At 50.8% G+C, this 12,648-nt stretch overlaps 1 protein-coding gene across 4 annotated transcripts; it reads left to right on the forward strand.

Annotated features, from left to right (window-relative positions):
• Positions 1-59: 59 nt before the first annotated feature.
• HAGH (hydroxyacylglutathione hydrolase) lies at positions 60-12,457 on the forward strand. 4 transcript variants are annotated; one of them, XM_042798851.1, is made up of 10 exons: positions 111-154; positions 2,519-2,549; positions 4,020-4,201; positions 4,681-4,745; positions 6,423-6,540; positions 7,651-7,759; positions 8,701-8,804; positions 9,279-9,380; positions 9,808-9,887; positions 10,414-12,457. In XM_042798851.1, the coding sequence occupies exons 3-10, from the start codon at positions 4,097-4,099 to the stop codon at positions 10,511-10,513; spliced, it is 783 nt and encodes a 260-aa protein (XP_042654785.1). In that variant the 5' UTR covers positions 111-154; positions 2,519-2,549; positions 4,020-4,096; the 3' UTR covers positions 10,514-12,457. The 4 variants fall into 4 exon arrangements, with proteins under 4 accessions (XP_042654786.1, XP_042654787.1, XP_042654785.1 ...); XM_042798854.1 differs by lacking the exon at positions 111-154 and adding an exon at positions 167-270; XM_042798852.1 differs by lacking the exon at positions 2,519-2,549 and having other exon boundaries at positions 60-270.
• The last annotated feature ends 191 nt before the right edge of the window (positions 12,458-12,648 follow it).

Below are 12,648 nucleotides of genomic sequence, written 5' to 3' on the forward strand. Positions count from 1 at the left end.
GCCCGGCCCGGGCGTGCCGAGAGGCAGCGGGGAGGGAAGGAGGGGGCCGGCCGGGCGCAGCGCCGCCCCCGCCGCACGCCGGGCCGGGGCCGGGGCCGGGGCCGGGCCGCCGCTGCCCGCCTCCCCGGGGCTGGCTGCAGGGCGGGGAGCAAAGGTAACCGGGCCGGGCCTGGGCACCGGGCGGGGCGCGCCGCACCATGCTCGGCGGGGGCTGGCGGGGCCTCGGCACCGCCCTGGCTGCCCTGGGAGCTGGGGCCCTGCTCCGAGCCGGTACGTGGGGCGGGCGGTGCGGCTCGGCTCGCCCGGCGGCCGGGGATGCACCCCGGTAGGGATCCTCCGGGCCGGGCCGCGGGGACCGGGCCGCGTCCCCGGGCAGCGGGGCGGGGTGGGATGGGATGGGATGGCCCCCTCGCAGCGGGGCTGGGTGACCTCCTTGCAGCCAAGACCCGGGGTGGAGGGGGGCGTGCGATGTCCCCCTTGCAGCTGGGACCGGGGAGAGGGCGTGGGGGGCTGTGCTGTACCCCTTCCCCCCCCCCCCCCCCCCCCCCCCCCACCCGTACAGCCGAGACCCGCGGGGAGCCGGGTGGCTGCAGGCACCCGGCCCTGGGGCTGGTGATGGGCTTCAGCCCGACTGGCAGCAGGTCCCCCCGGCAAGCCTGGAAGTTTGACAGGGGGTTTTCTCTGCTCGTTTCTCATCTCAGGGGTGTGCCGAGGTTTTTAAGCTGACTCACAGCCCCAAGTAGGTCAGTGTCTGCTCAGCTGGAGCCTGTCTCTGGCTTTTTTGCATCCCTAACCCATCTGGGAGGCTCCTGCTGAGCTTTTGGGCTGCCAAAGAGCTGGTTATTGCTCTGGGGGGAGGGCTTGGGGGACGAGAACTAGCATGTAAACTGGATTTGATGGATGGCAGACCGTGTTGGCAATGTAAACAAAACCCCCAAAACAACTGTCTAAGCTCTGCATTTAAATTTAGGGCCTAAATTCTGAAAACATCTTATTGAACTGGAGCTTGGGCTCTAGCTTTGCAGTGTTTCTGGGAAGTCTTGCCAGAGGCCTGTTGCATCACTCCAATTTTAAGACCTGGCCTTAACATGTGAGAATCCATTGGTGTTAACTGCCAGACTTGGAAACCCTGATGCTATCTTGGGAACGAGTATGTCAAACCGAGTAACTAGCAGCTCCTGACTTTCCCAGGTTGCAAGGGCGGGTGCTGCACCTTCCACAAAGGCTTTGCCCCACCAGTGGGTGGGTGCCCTGCCCACGCTGGCTGGACCTGGCTGTGCCGCCGGCGGCGTGTGCCAGGTGGGCAAGTCGAGTGGGAGTTGCCCTGGGTTTGTGGACCATCTCGCTTGGTATTGTGTGGAGCCACAAACTCGCTGGGCATCCAAAAAACATCTGCGTGCAGAGTATGTAAAAGGTGAACATATTGTTTCTTCTTAGGAGGCAACACAAGGATGTTAATCTGGGTATGTGTGTGCAGTGATTTTTGAGTGACAGCCATGTTTGAAATAAGAATTTTCCTCTCTTTTCTGTAATAAAAAGAGTAAAACAAAATGCTATGGAGAAAATGTACAAAGCATCCCTTTTCTGAGGGAACCTACTGTTTTGTACTGTGCTGCTGCCTGCTTGCCTTCAGTCTCCAGCACATGTATGTTTATATGATAACATTAACACTTCTCATCTGCAAACCTTTTCCTCTTGGCGACTCAAGCTGCACTAATGAGCTGTTCCAGAAAGCCAAAGTGTGATTCTAAGGCCGTCCGTGTTCTGCTCTCCCCAGTCCTCTCTGCTTCAGGCATGAAGTCAGGAGGGACACGTTACAAAGCTGAGGAAATGTAAAGTCATGGGGCAGTAATTGTGGAGCAGACCTGCATGCATTACAGCAATCCTGAAATGATCCGTGTTAGTGCTGGGCCAGGGCAGGGGTTACATGTGGCTTGGGGGGAGCCTCCGTGAGCGGGACGGGGTCCCAGCGCCGTGAGAGCTCGCCGAGTGGGCAGGCTGGAAAGGTGCAGCTTAGCTACAGATGGGAATTCAGAATGAGTTTCATGCTTCGTGGATGTTTTCTCATTCCTTTGTTTGAATTATGTTTTAGAAAACATTTCCTTATGTGATGTAGCTTGTTTGTTTGTTTTGCAAGAATTGTGAATTAAACATGCAAAGAGACTTTGGGATCACAGCCAAGGTTAGAAATGGTTCATAGGAAGAAAGCATTTTAAGTATGTGAATAATTCCTTGGACTTGAAGTTGAGGTGGTGTTTTCTTTTGGTTTTGTCTTGTTTTTTTGTTTGTTTGTTTTTTTTTTCCCCAGTTAGTGTCTAGAATGCAAACAAACATGCAGTATATATACCTCTTGTGACTGACAGCTTTCAGAAGTCCTTCATGTTAGGGAGCAGTTAAAGAGCAATTGATTTTTTTAATTGTTTTTTTTGGTTGTGTTTTGGTTTTTGTTTTTTCTTTTGTTCCCCTATCAAAGAATAGTAAGGGGTTTTTTTATTTGTTTGTGTTCTTTTTTTGAAAGGACTCTTCTGTTCCAGAGGAACACTTGGCATGTATGGATGCTTTTCTCAATGCTACATGCCTTCACCGTCGCATACCCAGTGCATGCCTACACTGTCGTGCCTTGGGGTTTTCTCTGCAGCACTGTGTTTAATTTTACTACCATCTCCATTCCTTTATAAACAAGTGAGATGGTGGAGGCAGAAGGGGGAACGGTTCTGGGCAGGACAGTTGTAGCAGAGGGGCCTTACAGCTCTGCTGCCCTGGGGCTGGCTTTGCAGTGGCAGCTGCGTGTCCCGCTCAGAGCTTGGATCTTGGTTTTTGCCGCCTTGTTGACGCCGTGGGGCTGTGGAGCTGTGGGGGGGGCTGACAGTGTTGGCTGCAGCCAGATTGTGGGGCCTCTCCACTCTGAAGCCAGCTCTTATCAGGGGTGGGACCTGTTTTGGGAGAGTGGTGCAGGTTGATTAGGAGTGTGGTGGTCCCTCCCTTTGGCACTGATGGAGGCGACCAAGCACTGAGTGTTGGGAGCCTCAGGGAGAGAGCCAGTGGGGCAAAATGAAACAGCGGTGCAGCCAGCACAGTTCAGGCCAACAGAGTCACCTTCAGTGGTGTGCAAGGGCCTTGGGTGTTGAGACAACCGATTTCTGACTTGCAGAGACTGATGCCTCTTTCCCTGCATGTGTATGGACCCAGGCCTGAACTGCCGGGCTCCAGCAGTGGAAGACTTTGTCCCCTTTGTTTCCCTTCCCTTCCTTTTTTTTTTTTTTTTTTTTTTTTTTTAAGGTAGAGCCTCTTAGAGCTTGGTTGTTTCTTTAAGTGTGGCATATCTGTGAGTTAAACAGTGGAGCCCAGGTTATTTGCATCTGGAATTAGATTTGCTTCTTGGATCTGATTAAATATTTAACGAAAAGCAAATAGGAGAGCACTGCTGTTGCATCAAGGTAGACCATGAGTAAGAAACCTGCCTGCAGTGCGTGCCTGGTACCTGGCCAGGCAGGGAGCCTTGCCTTCCACGCAGAAGATCCTGTCTTCTCTTCATGCACTCTGCAGGATGTGATTTCCCCAAGTAACGAACCAGATATTTCTGTTGTAGTCGTGTGTGTATTTCTGTATTTCTCTTTTTTTTTCCCCTCCTTTTTGTCTTTTAGCTGTAGCATGGCTTTTTGTGCTTTTTTTGCAAAGTCACTATCCCAGGCTGACCTTTGTCCAGCTGCTCCCTCTCCGTGCTGCTTTCCTGCCCCTTGAAATCTTTTCTCTGATCAAGGTACAGTGCTTTCCCTGCATGAGCACATCTCTGGGAGCAGAGAGTCCCGTCCCTCTTTGGTGCAGCTGTAGGGCACAAGGTGACACAGCCAGGCACTAAGGCTTTAGTCCTGTGGTGGCCTCTCTCTTCCTATGAAGGAGGCAGGTTGGGCTGTCCATACCCTTCCTTCTCTGGGGAAACCTGGGGGACCTGCTGTGCTCTGTCCCACTTGTTCCCTTCCCTGAGCTAACCTGAAGTTTGACTGTTTTGGGGTCCCCAGGTCCGGCGCAGCTGCGAGCTGTCTTCCTGCAGACAGAGCACGAGCAGAGGAAGTCGAAGACAGTCACACAAGCAGACATGAAGGTGGAATTGCTGCCAGCCCTCACAGACAACTACATGTACCTCCTCATTGATGAGGAAACCAAGGAGGCTGCAATAGTTGATCCTGTGCAGCCGCAGAAGGTAACGCTGTCTGCTGCCCTTGCGAGCAGGGTGCTCACCGCCGCGGGTCTGGGAGATCCTTCCAGGTTGCCACATCCATGAAAGAATTAGTCACATGCTGACTCAGGCGTGGGGGGAAAGGCAGGAGGTACTGGCCATGCATAGGGTACAGACAGGGCTTCACAGGCAATCTCCTTCTGGGCTCAGGCAGCTTTGTCCCTGACTTCAAGGGTTATTGACCTGATTTTGGTTTTTGTCCTTCGTTTGATGTGGTGCAGAAAAGAAGAAATGGGACTGAGGGCTTAGTCATGGCTAGCTGGATCAGGGACCTCGTGTCCTGATCTGTAATTGCAGCTTGGAGAGGGATGAGCTCTCTGCAGAGGTGCTGGTGTAGCTCTCAAACCTTGGAGTAGTTGTGTCCAGGTTATGCCACGCACCAGCTGTGATGTTAAGTCACTTCATGTCAGTTGTAATGCTCTTGCTGTGCCCTGTGCCTGCAGGTTTTGGATGCAGTCAAGAAGCACGGCGTGAAGCTCACCACTGTCCTGACCACACATCATCACTGGTAACTATCTGCTGTAGTGGGATCCTTCTTCCCTCTGCAGAAATGCAAGCAGTCAAGAATTGTTGCTTTTCTGGATCACGTTGGCCTTCTCTAGGCAAGAGCTTAGGTGTGAGAAGAAGGAGCAGAGCCCAGGAAGTGTTCCCTTGGGCTTGCTATGACCAGATGCATCGTCTAGACTGCAAACTCTGTGTGTCGGTGCCTTTAACCTTTAAAACGCTGACTTCTTCTAGCTGACCAGGGAAATAAGTGTGTATGAAGGTAGCTGTGGAGTGCGGGAGGGAGCACACTCACACTGAGGTGCTAGGACATGCCTGTAAGATGTGCTACTCACAGTCAGCACTTGTGGGAGGATTACCTACGTTGCAGATTAACTCTGCCAGGGATGTTGTTGTGGTTTAAACCCAGCCAGCAGCCAAACGCCACGCAACTGCTCACTCACCCCCCTGCCCGGGTGATAGGGGAGAGAATTGGAGGGGTAAAGGTAAGGAGGCTCAGAGGCTGAGATAAAAATGGTTTAATAATTGAAAAAAAAAAAAAAAAAGGTAATAATAATAATGATAATAATAATAGCAATAATAGAAAATACAGTGACACACAATGCAGTCGCTCACCACCTGCCAACCAATGCCCAGCCTGTTCCCAGCCAGCAATCCCAGAGAAGTGAGGGTCCTGAAACCACAATCCTGCACATGAGAGAGCGAGCTTCCCGGCCAACCCTCATCTGTATACTGAGCATGACATTATATGATATGGAATATTCCGCTGGCCAGTTTGGGTTTGTTGCTCTGGCTGTGCTCCTTCCCAGCTTCTTGGGCACCTGCACACTAGCAGGACATGGGAATCACAGAATAGTTTGGGTTGAGAAGGACCTTAAAGACTATCCAGTGCCACCCCCTGCCCCGGGCAGGGCCCCCTTCCCCCAGCCCAGGGGGCTCCCAGCCCTGTCCAACCTGGCCTTGAACCCTTCCAGGGAGGGGGCAGCCACAGCTGCTCTGGGCACCCTGGGCCAGCGCCTCACCCCCCGCACAGTTTAAAACTCTTACCCCTCATTGAAAAGTCCTTGATTTCTTAGCAACAACTAAAACCATCAGTGTATTATGAACATTCTTCTCATACCAAATCCCACACTGAATCCAAAACACAGCACTATTCTAGCTACTAAGAAGAAGAAATTAGCGCTATCCCAGCCACAACAAGGATGAATGTTTTGCTTTAGCGGTTTTTGCAGTGCTGAACCTGAGTTACCTCTCCCGTGGGTCATAGTGCAGCCGTCCCTGTGCCCTGATCTGGCAGGACCAGCACCACAAGCGAATCCTGAGCTATTTGGACATCTGAGTGCCTGCTCCACGGTGTCTTGTGGGACACTGAATTACACATATCCCAGTTATCCCAGTCTCTTTCTGCCCTAGTTACTGGGGGATTGACTGTGAGCCCCTAAGGTTGGTGTTTCCCAACTAGGTATGAACTTGGGGGGGGCTATTCCCCCCTCTCACTGCTCTAGTTAATGGAGAAATTATTTCCACTTGTGTTGATGTGGCATATCCTTTGATATGAGGACAGTGTTAGATACTGGGAGAATAGCTGATCAGCAGTGATCACCTGGAGGGTACCATTGCAGTACGAATTATGATAAATTTGTCTTGATCTCTGCCCAAATTAATTTTCCTGACCTTCCAGGGACCATGCTGGAGGAAATGAGAAGCTGGTAAAGATGGCAACGGGGTTGCGCGTATACGGGGGAGACAGCAGAGTGGGAGCACTGACCCAGAAGGTTTCTCACCTTACCTCACTCAAGGTAAAGGGAGTGAGCTGCAGGACTTAGCTGGGGGCATCTCCCCCTTGCGTTGCAGCTTTAGAGCTGGACCGGTGTGGTTCAACTTGAGTTAATATTGTGATCACAGCTCTTTTACCTTTTAACATCTCTTGGATGTAGTTAATAGTTTAAATACAGCTTTCACCCTTTTCCAGCCCGGTGAACCGTAACCCCTCTGTCTTGTTTTGGCCAGTGATACTTTGCTGATGAGAACGTTGGCATGGCTCAGACACTGGCACTGCCTGGGGCATGCTGGTGTCAGTGTGCTCCTTGCCAGTGACACCCACCTTAACTGGAGTGGTCAGACCAGATGTGTGAAAGGAAAGGGCTGGTTCTCTGCCTAGAGCCTAGTTAGCACCCAACAAATGCGAGTAGTTCTCTCCGAACGAAGGCTGGATAACAGGGTGAGGAGAAAGTGGGCCAGCAGTGGCTAGCTGCCTGCAGTGATTTTCCAGAGCTAAAGCAGCAAACCTTCTTGGAACCTAGGTGTTTGTTTACAGATGAGACGGCAGATGACACAAACTGCTGTGAAATGTGCAGGCTGGCATGAATGTCAGTGCTAGTCTTGAGGTGCACCTTTGCGGGGGTTGAGGGGTGGGGGGCAGCAGCAAAGAAGGGAGCACAAAAGTACATGAGAAGGTGTGCAATTTAGGGCGATGGGGAAAACATCCCCTTGGCCTCATGAATGTGTTTAATCCTTCCCTTTTTGTGAGTGTCATCTACTTCTTCCCTTCAGCTTCATTTTTGTTTGGAGCATTTTACACTTGATTAACTTTGTTTAGGAGTTTGTGTTGCTCTGGATCTGTTTGCTCTTGCTGCCAACCAGACACTGAGTCACTCTGCATGTAAATGAAAAAATCTGGCAGTTCTCTTTGTCACAACACCTGCTAGGAGGAAAGAGCTTCCTTCCAAATCCCTGCCATAAAACTCTCTTGCTGGACTCTCCCAGGAGCGGAGCTGATGTTTACTGGCCAGCTATGTGAGAATTTGTCTGTCAGACTACTAGACCATTGTGATAGTTGCAATTCTTTTCTAACCATACAAATGCTAGCAAACAGTAGCTTAAGCTCTAGTCTTCTGCCTTCTTCTCAGGTGGGATCTCTTAATGTGAAATGCCTCTGTACGCCGTGTCACACTTCTGGACACATCTGTTATTATGTGACTAAGCCAAATAGCTCCGAGCCACCTGCAGTTTTTACAGGTGAGGAGTTGGGAGGTTACTTTGCCGGCAGTCTGTGTTGCAAAGAAATAAGCTACCCCTCTGCCTGTGTGCTCCTGACTCTGGATGTGCATTCATCCCTTCCTGCCAGTGCAGCTGGTTAACATCTGCATCTTGCCCCCTTACCAAGTGCTACCAAGCAGTAATTGTAAATGAAACTGGTGAAATCCCCCCTGGGTTTGTAAACCATTGCTGGACACCCTGCAAGCAACATGAAGAGCGAGCCCTGGATGAATCCTACATCTAGCAGTTTCTTCCTTGAAAGGAGCTGGTGGTTTACTGTCCCCGGTGAAACTGTGGCTGATGCCAAAACCTGTTGCTTTTCCGTAGAGCTGTACTCATGTCTGTAACAAAACAGAGAAAATAGGTGAGCGAGAGAGGGCTGGTGCTTCATTTCTGGTAGCCAGGTTCTGGATCCTGTTTTGGGGAGTAGCGTCCCCCCTTCCCTGAGATGGCACCCAGTCTCCCCAGACTGCCATGTCATCCCTCTCCTGTCGGGCGTTCTCCAGAGCTTGCACCAGCTGCTGCATGGAAGAAGTAACGGCTTAAGCGAGATTTTAGGGAACACTGGGGAAAAAACGCAGAGGCGACTCATCTTTGTTCAACTTTATAGCAAAGAGAACAAGCGTTCCTTGCCCGCTCTAGAAAAGACAAGAGGGGGCCAGCAGGCTGCTTGCAGGTAGGGAAGCGCCGGCACGGTTTGCCTGGCGAGGCTGTGGGGCTTCCTGCCTTAGAAGTTGCGTTTGCCACGTGGGTTTTTGTGGCACTGAGCCCGCGTGGGGCAGCAGTGTAGCCTGGCTCTCCCCATGCCGTCCGCTGAGGAGGACAGCAGTGGCAGGGCTGAGCCCTCGGGGGCCGCGTGCTCACGCTTTGGTGTGAGGAGCCTTGGCTGGTCCTGATGCCGTGCCACTCCTCCCTTGCAGGTGACACGCTGTTTGTGGCTGGTTGTGGGAAATTCTTCGAGGGAACCCCGGAGGAAATGTACAGAGCGCTGATTGAGATTTTGGGCAGCTTGGACCCCAAAACGGTACGAACCTCTCCTTCTGTGATAGTAAGTTAACCGGCCAGAAACTGCTACAGACATCCCCAAACTGTCTTTGTAATAATGCTGCCCTTCAAAGAGGGAATTTCTCATGTGTTGAAGAAATGAACGCTTACATCCGGGATTGTCTTTGATGCTGAATAGCTGGAGTCCTCTGGGAAGGAAATTCCTACCCCAAATACGTCTGTGCTTTGTGGGGAAAGAGTAGGGGCTGCTTATTAAAACAAAGGCTAGCAAGCTGGAATGCCTGGGCTCTTTCATCAGGCTTGCTGTTAAATTGGCAGATAGTACTGGCTGATAACTCCTGGCCCTTCTCCTGTGCGTGTCTCCGGTGGAGAGTGTTGTGTGTCCCAGAGGGCTGACTTGTTCCTCCTGTACCATAACATTGGTGGTGATACCTGGCACTCCACCTCTGCGCCCACAGAGTTACCTGGTGTCACTCTTCCTTTCTCTTCCTAGAGAGTTTACTGTGGTCATGAATACACGATCAACAACCTCAAGTTTGCTCGACACGTCGAACCCAATAATGTCACTATCCAAGAAAAGCTTGCTTGGGCCAAGGTAAGCTGGTTCATCCAGCTGGTTTATGCTTTCATGGAGGCAGAGCCTCTCTCAGGAGGCAGAGGAGAGAAGACAATGTTGGGGACGAAGAAAGGCTGATGGAAGGGAGTCAAGAGCCAGGAGCTGCAGTATGTTGCTGCGTGGTGGGGAGCAATGTGTTGGGGAACAGGGTCTGTGTGTGGCCCAGTCAAGACGGTATGCTCTTTTGGTGGAGATGTGACCCTCCCTGAAAACTTCTTGGTATAATTACAGGCTGATGTCCACGTCTGGGAGGGTCAGCTCTGTCCCAAGTCTCTGTGGGAATGGCCTGACCTGAGCAGCAGCTCAGGCAGTTAGGTGCACCACCAACCCTACGTGCTTAATGTACAGGACATTTCTTGTTCACCAAAGCACTCCTCATTAAGCAGAAATCTCTCCCTTGTTACAGGCAAAGTATGACAGCGGTGAGCCAACCATACCCTCCACCATTGCAGAGGAGTTTACGTACAACCCCTTCATGCGAGTGAGGTATGGAGGAGATGTGGGTGTGGGGATGGTCCTTGTGTTTGGAGGGGGGATGCGGGAAGGGGGAGGCCTCCAAAGAAAGAGCTGTAAGTGGGAATTGCTCTCCTGCCTTGCATATTCCTGTTCTGCTGCCCTCAAGACCCTCCTTAAAATATAACTCATTGTCCTGGCAGAAGCTTGCTGCAGTGAAATTTGAAGGGTTGTGGTGAGCATCTCTGCCAGCGTTGAAGTCCGTGACTCAGGAGACAGAACAAGCTTCATTGTGTAATTATGTTCCTTCATCAAGCAGAGTTTGGCAGATGAGTGCAGCGAAAGATGCTGTGCAAGCATAAGAGTGTTTGCAATTTCCTCTTGCCAATGAGCATTTAAACCAAGGGAGCTGATAAGCCTGTGCCAAAGCCCCGAGTCTTTGATCTTTAAGTGCAACATTTCCCCTTGATGCAGGCGAAACGTGATAGTAGTGACTTCATATATGAGATTTTATCTTGCAGCCTTTGCATTCGCTGTCCCTGCTGTTCCTTCCTGGCAGGGAGAAGGCAGTTCAGCAGCACGCTGGGGAGACCGACCCCATCCGAACAATGGGCGCCATCAGAAAAGAGAAGGATAACTTCCGAGTCCCGAAGGACTGAGCACTCTGCCTGGGTCACTTTAATGTCAGTTTAAGTGTAATTTAGACTATTCAGATGTTTTAGGAGTTGAACCTTCTGTTGTGGTTGAGACAGTCATATTTAGGTTTTTATTTTGTTTTAATTAAGGAAAAAAAAAAAGCACTTTGCCCTTGTCGAGATGTTCTACAGCATATTTATATTATGATGAAGAATATTTATCCTTCTATTGCTGGCTCTCAAACTGTCACATGTGTCACATGCAGATCATTTTACAAGTATTGGTACGTGGCTCAGAGTCTGGGGTGGGGAAAGGTCAAACCTTGAGGTCTAGGAAAAAAACTGTTATTTTTGTAGGAGCCTGATGCGAATGCATACAGTGGGACTGGGGCCTGAGATGTCTTCATTTAAAACAGAGACAAAATGCAGTAACGACCTTGCCAGCTGAAGATTGAAACTTTTCTTCCATGCTGCTACTTCAACAGGCGCTTCTGAGTCTGTCGCTTCTGGCTCCACTAAAACCAGTTCTCAGTGACAGACCAGCTCTGCCACTGCCAGTTCAGGGCTGAGTTGGTGAAATACGCGGGGTGGTCTGGCGCTGGGAATGGCACAGGGGGACTGTCCAACTTTTCTCTTCTCTCTGACATTCCCGGTCGTGGGCTGCAGTAACTTTTCCAGGCAGCACACTGCCTTAGAGATTGCACTGTTGCTTTTGCCCGCTCGCGCTTAACTTAAGCCTGTTTGCATGAACCTGCTTACTGCTCTTAAGTGTGATCTGTATGTTACCTGTATTAGTACCACACAAACGAAGAAGGGATTTGTCTGCTAGTTCAAAATCCTGAGAAGAAACCACTTACCTAGTGACTAACTGCCTGCCTAACAGCTGAGCAGCGATGAGACTCCTCCAGCAGATGATCGCCAGAACGGCTGCTTTGTACCTCGCTGTGAGTAACAGGTTTATCAGCTGGGCGCTGCTCCCCAGCGAGAGAGCAACTGTTCTGGTGAGCACTGGCAGTAGCCAGGCTGGGACTGGGAGACTCCAGTTTAACTGGCCTGGTTTAGAGCAGATGCTGTTTGCTGCTGGGATTAATCAGCTGCCGCCTGGTCCAGCCTCTCTGCTAGAAAGGCCTCAGAGGTGATGCTCTAAATGGGGAGGGGGTCCGTGTATTGCCAGGTTATGCAGGGCTCAGATCTCAGACCCCCCGAGAAACCACACTGGCGTGGCATGTTTCTTTTTCTTGGTTGGTCCACGGGGCTTAAAAGCTGTCTCTGTCGTTGGACTAGTGCTGTGGGACCCCGGTGTGCAGCCAGCTTGAAAACTGCAGGGAGGGAACTTCCCCTCGGGCGGTTTTCCTGACGAGGTGTCGAAATGGATGAATGGGATAAACTTTGGGGGAAAATAAATCCAGATTTTAAGTGAGTGGGTCAGCTCCCTCCTGCACGCTCGGTTTTTAAACAAAAGGGATGTGAGTGGAGGGTGGTAGGACCCAGCCTTGCGGGCTTGGCATCTGCATCTTTAATGCATCTTCCTCCTAATTATATTTTCTCCCTTGTTTCTTGGTCTCGGCTGCATACTGCAGATCTGCTCAAGTACAAGAGATTTTCAAAAAAATGTTTTGCAGCTGAAAGTAACAAGAGATTCAAACGGTTTTGATTCCAGTTTCTCCCCCTCTTCCCCGTGCATGTGGGTAAGTAACACCACGGTGGAGTCTGTAACCACCTGGGTGTCACGGCTGTAACGCTGGTCTGTTCCAACCAACACGCTGACTGGCAGTGTGTGAGTGGGATTTGGTGTAGCACCATTTCTTTATATGCTTCAAAAAGGTAAATTTTATGGAGTTCAGAAAGAAAAGTGGTACCTAAAACTTCACTGCCTCCCTAACTTGAATGCTGTGCTGCTACAACGGAGCGTGATTGTACTGATGGCTGTTTGACAAACGAGCAAATAAATAACAGCTGGAAACCGGGCAGCGGTGGGGCAGTCTGGAAGAAGGGGGGATTCTTTCTCTCACTTTTTTTAAATTTATTTTTTTTGTATTAGTGATTGAAGTCGAACAACTGGAAGCATCTTTCTACCTAATCCTGGAGGGGAGCGGGAGGCATTTTTGAGATCCTCTGGGGCTTTATCCAAGGTCTTGGTTACAACTCTATTTTATTTT

Source organism: Tyto alba, unplaced genomic scaffold, assembly GCF_018691265.1.
Source record: "Tyto alba isolate M040663 unplaced genomic scaffold, T.alba_DEE_v4.0 Super-Scaffold_28, whole genome shotgun sequence".
Lineage (NCBI taxonomy): Eukaryota > Metazoa > Chordata > Aves > Strigiformes > Tytonidae > Tyto > Tyto alba.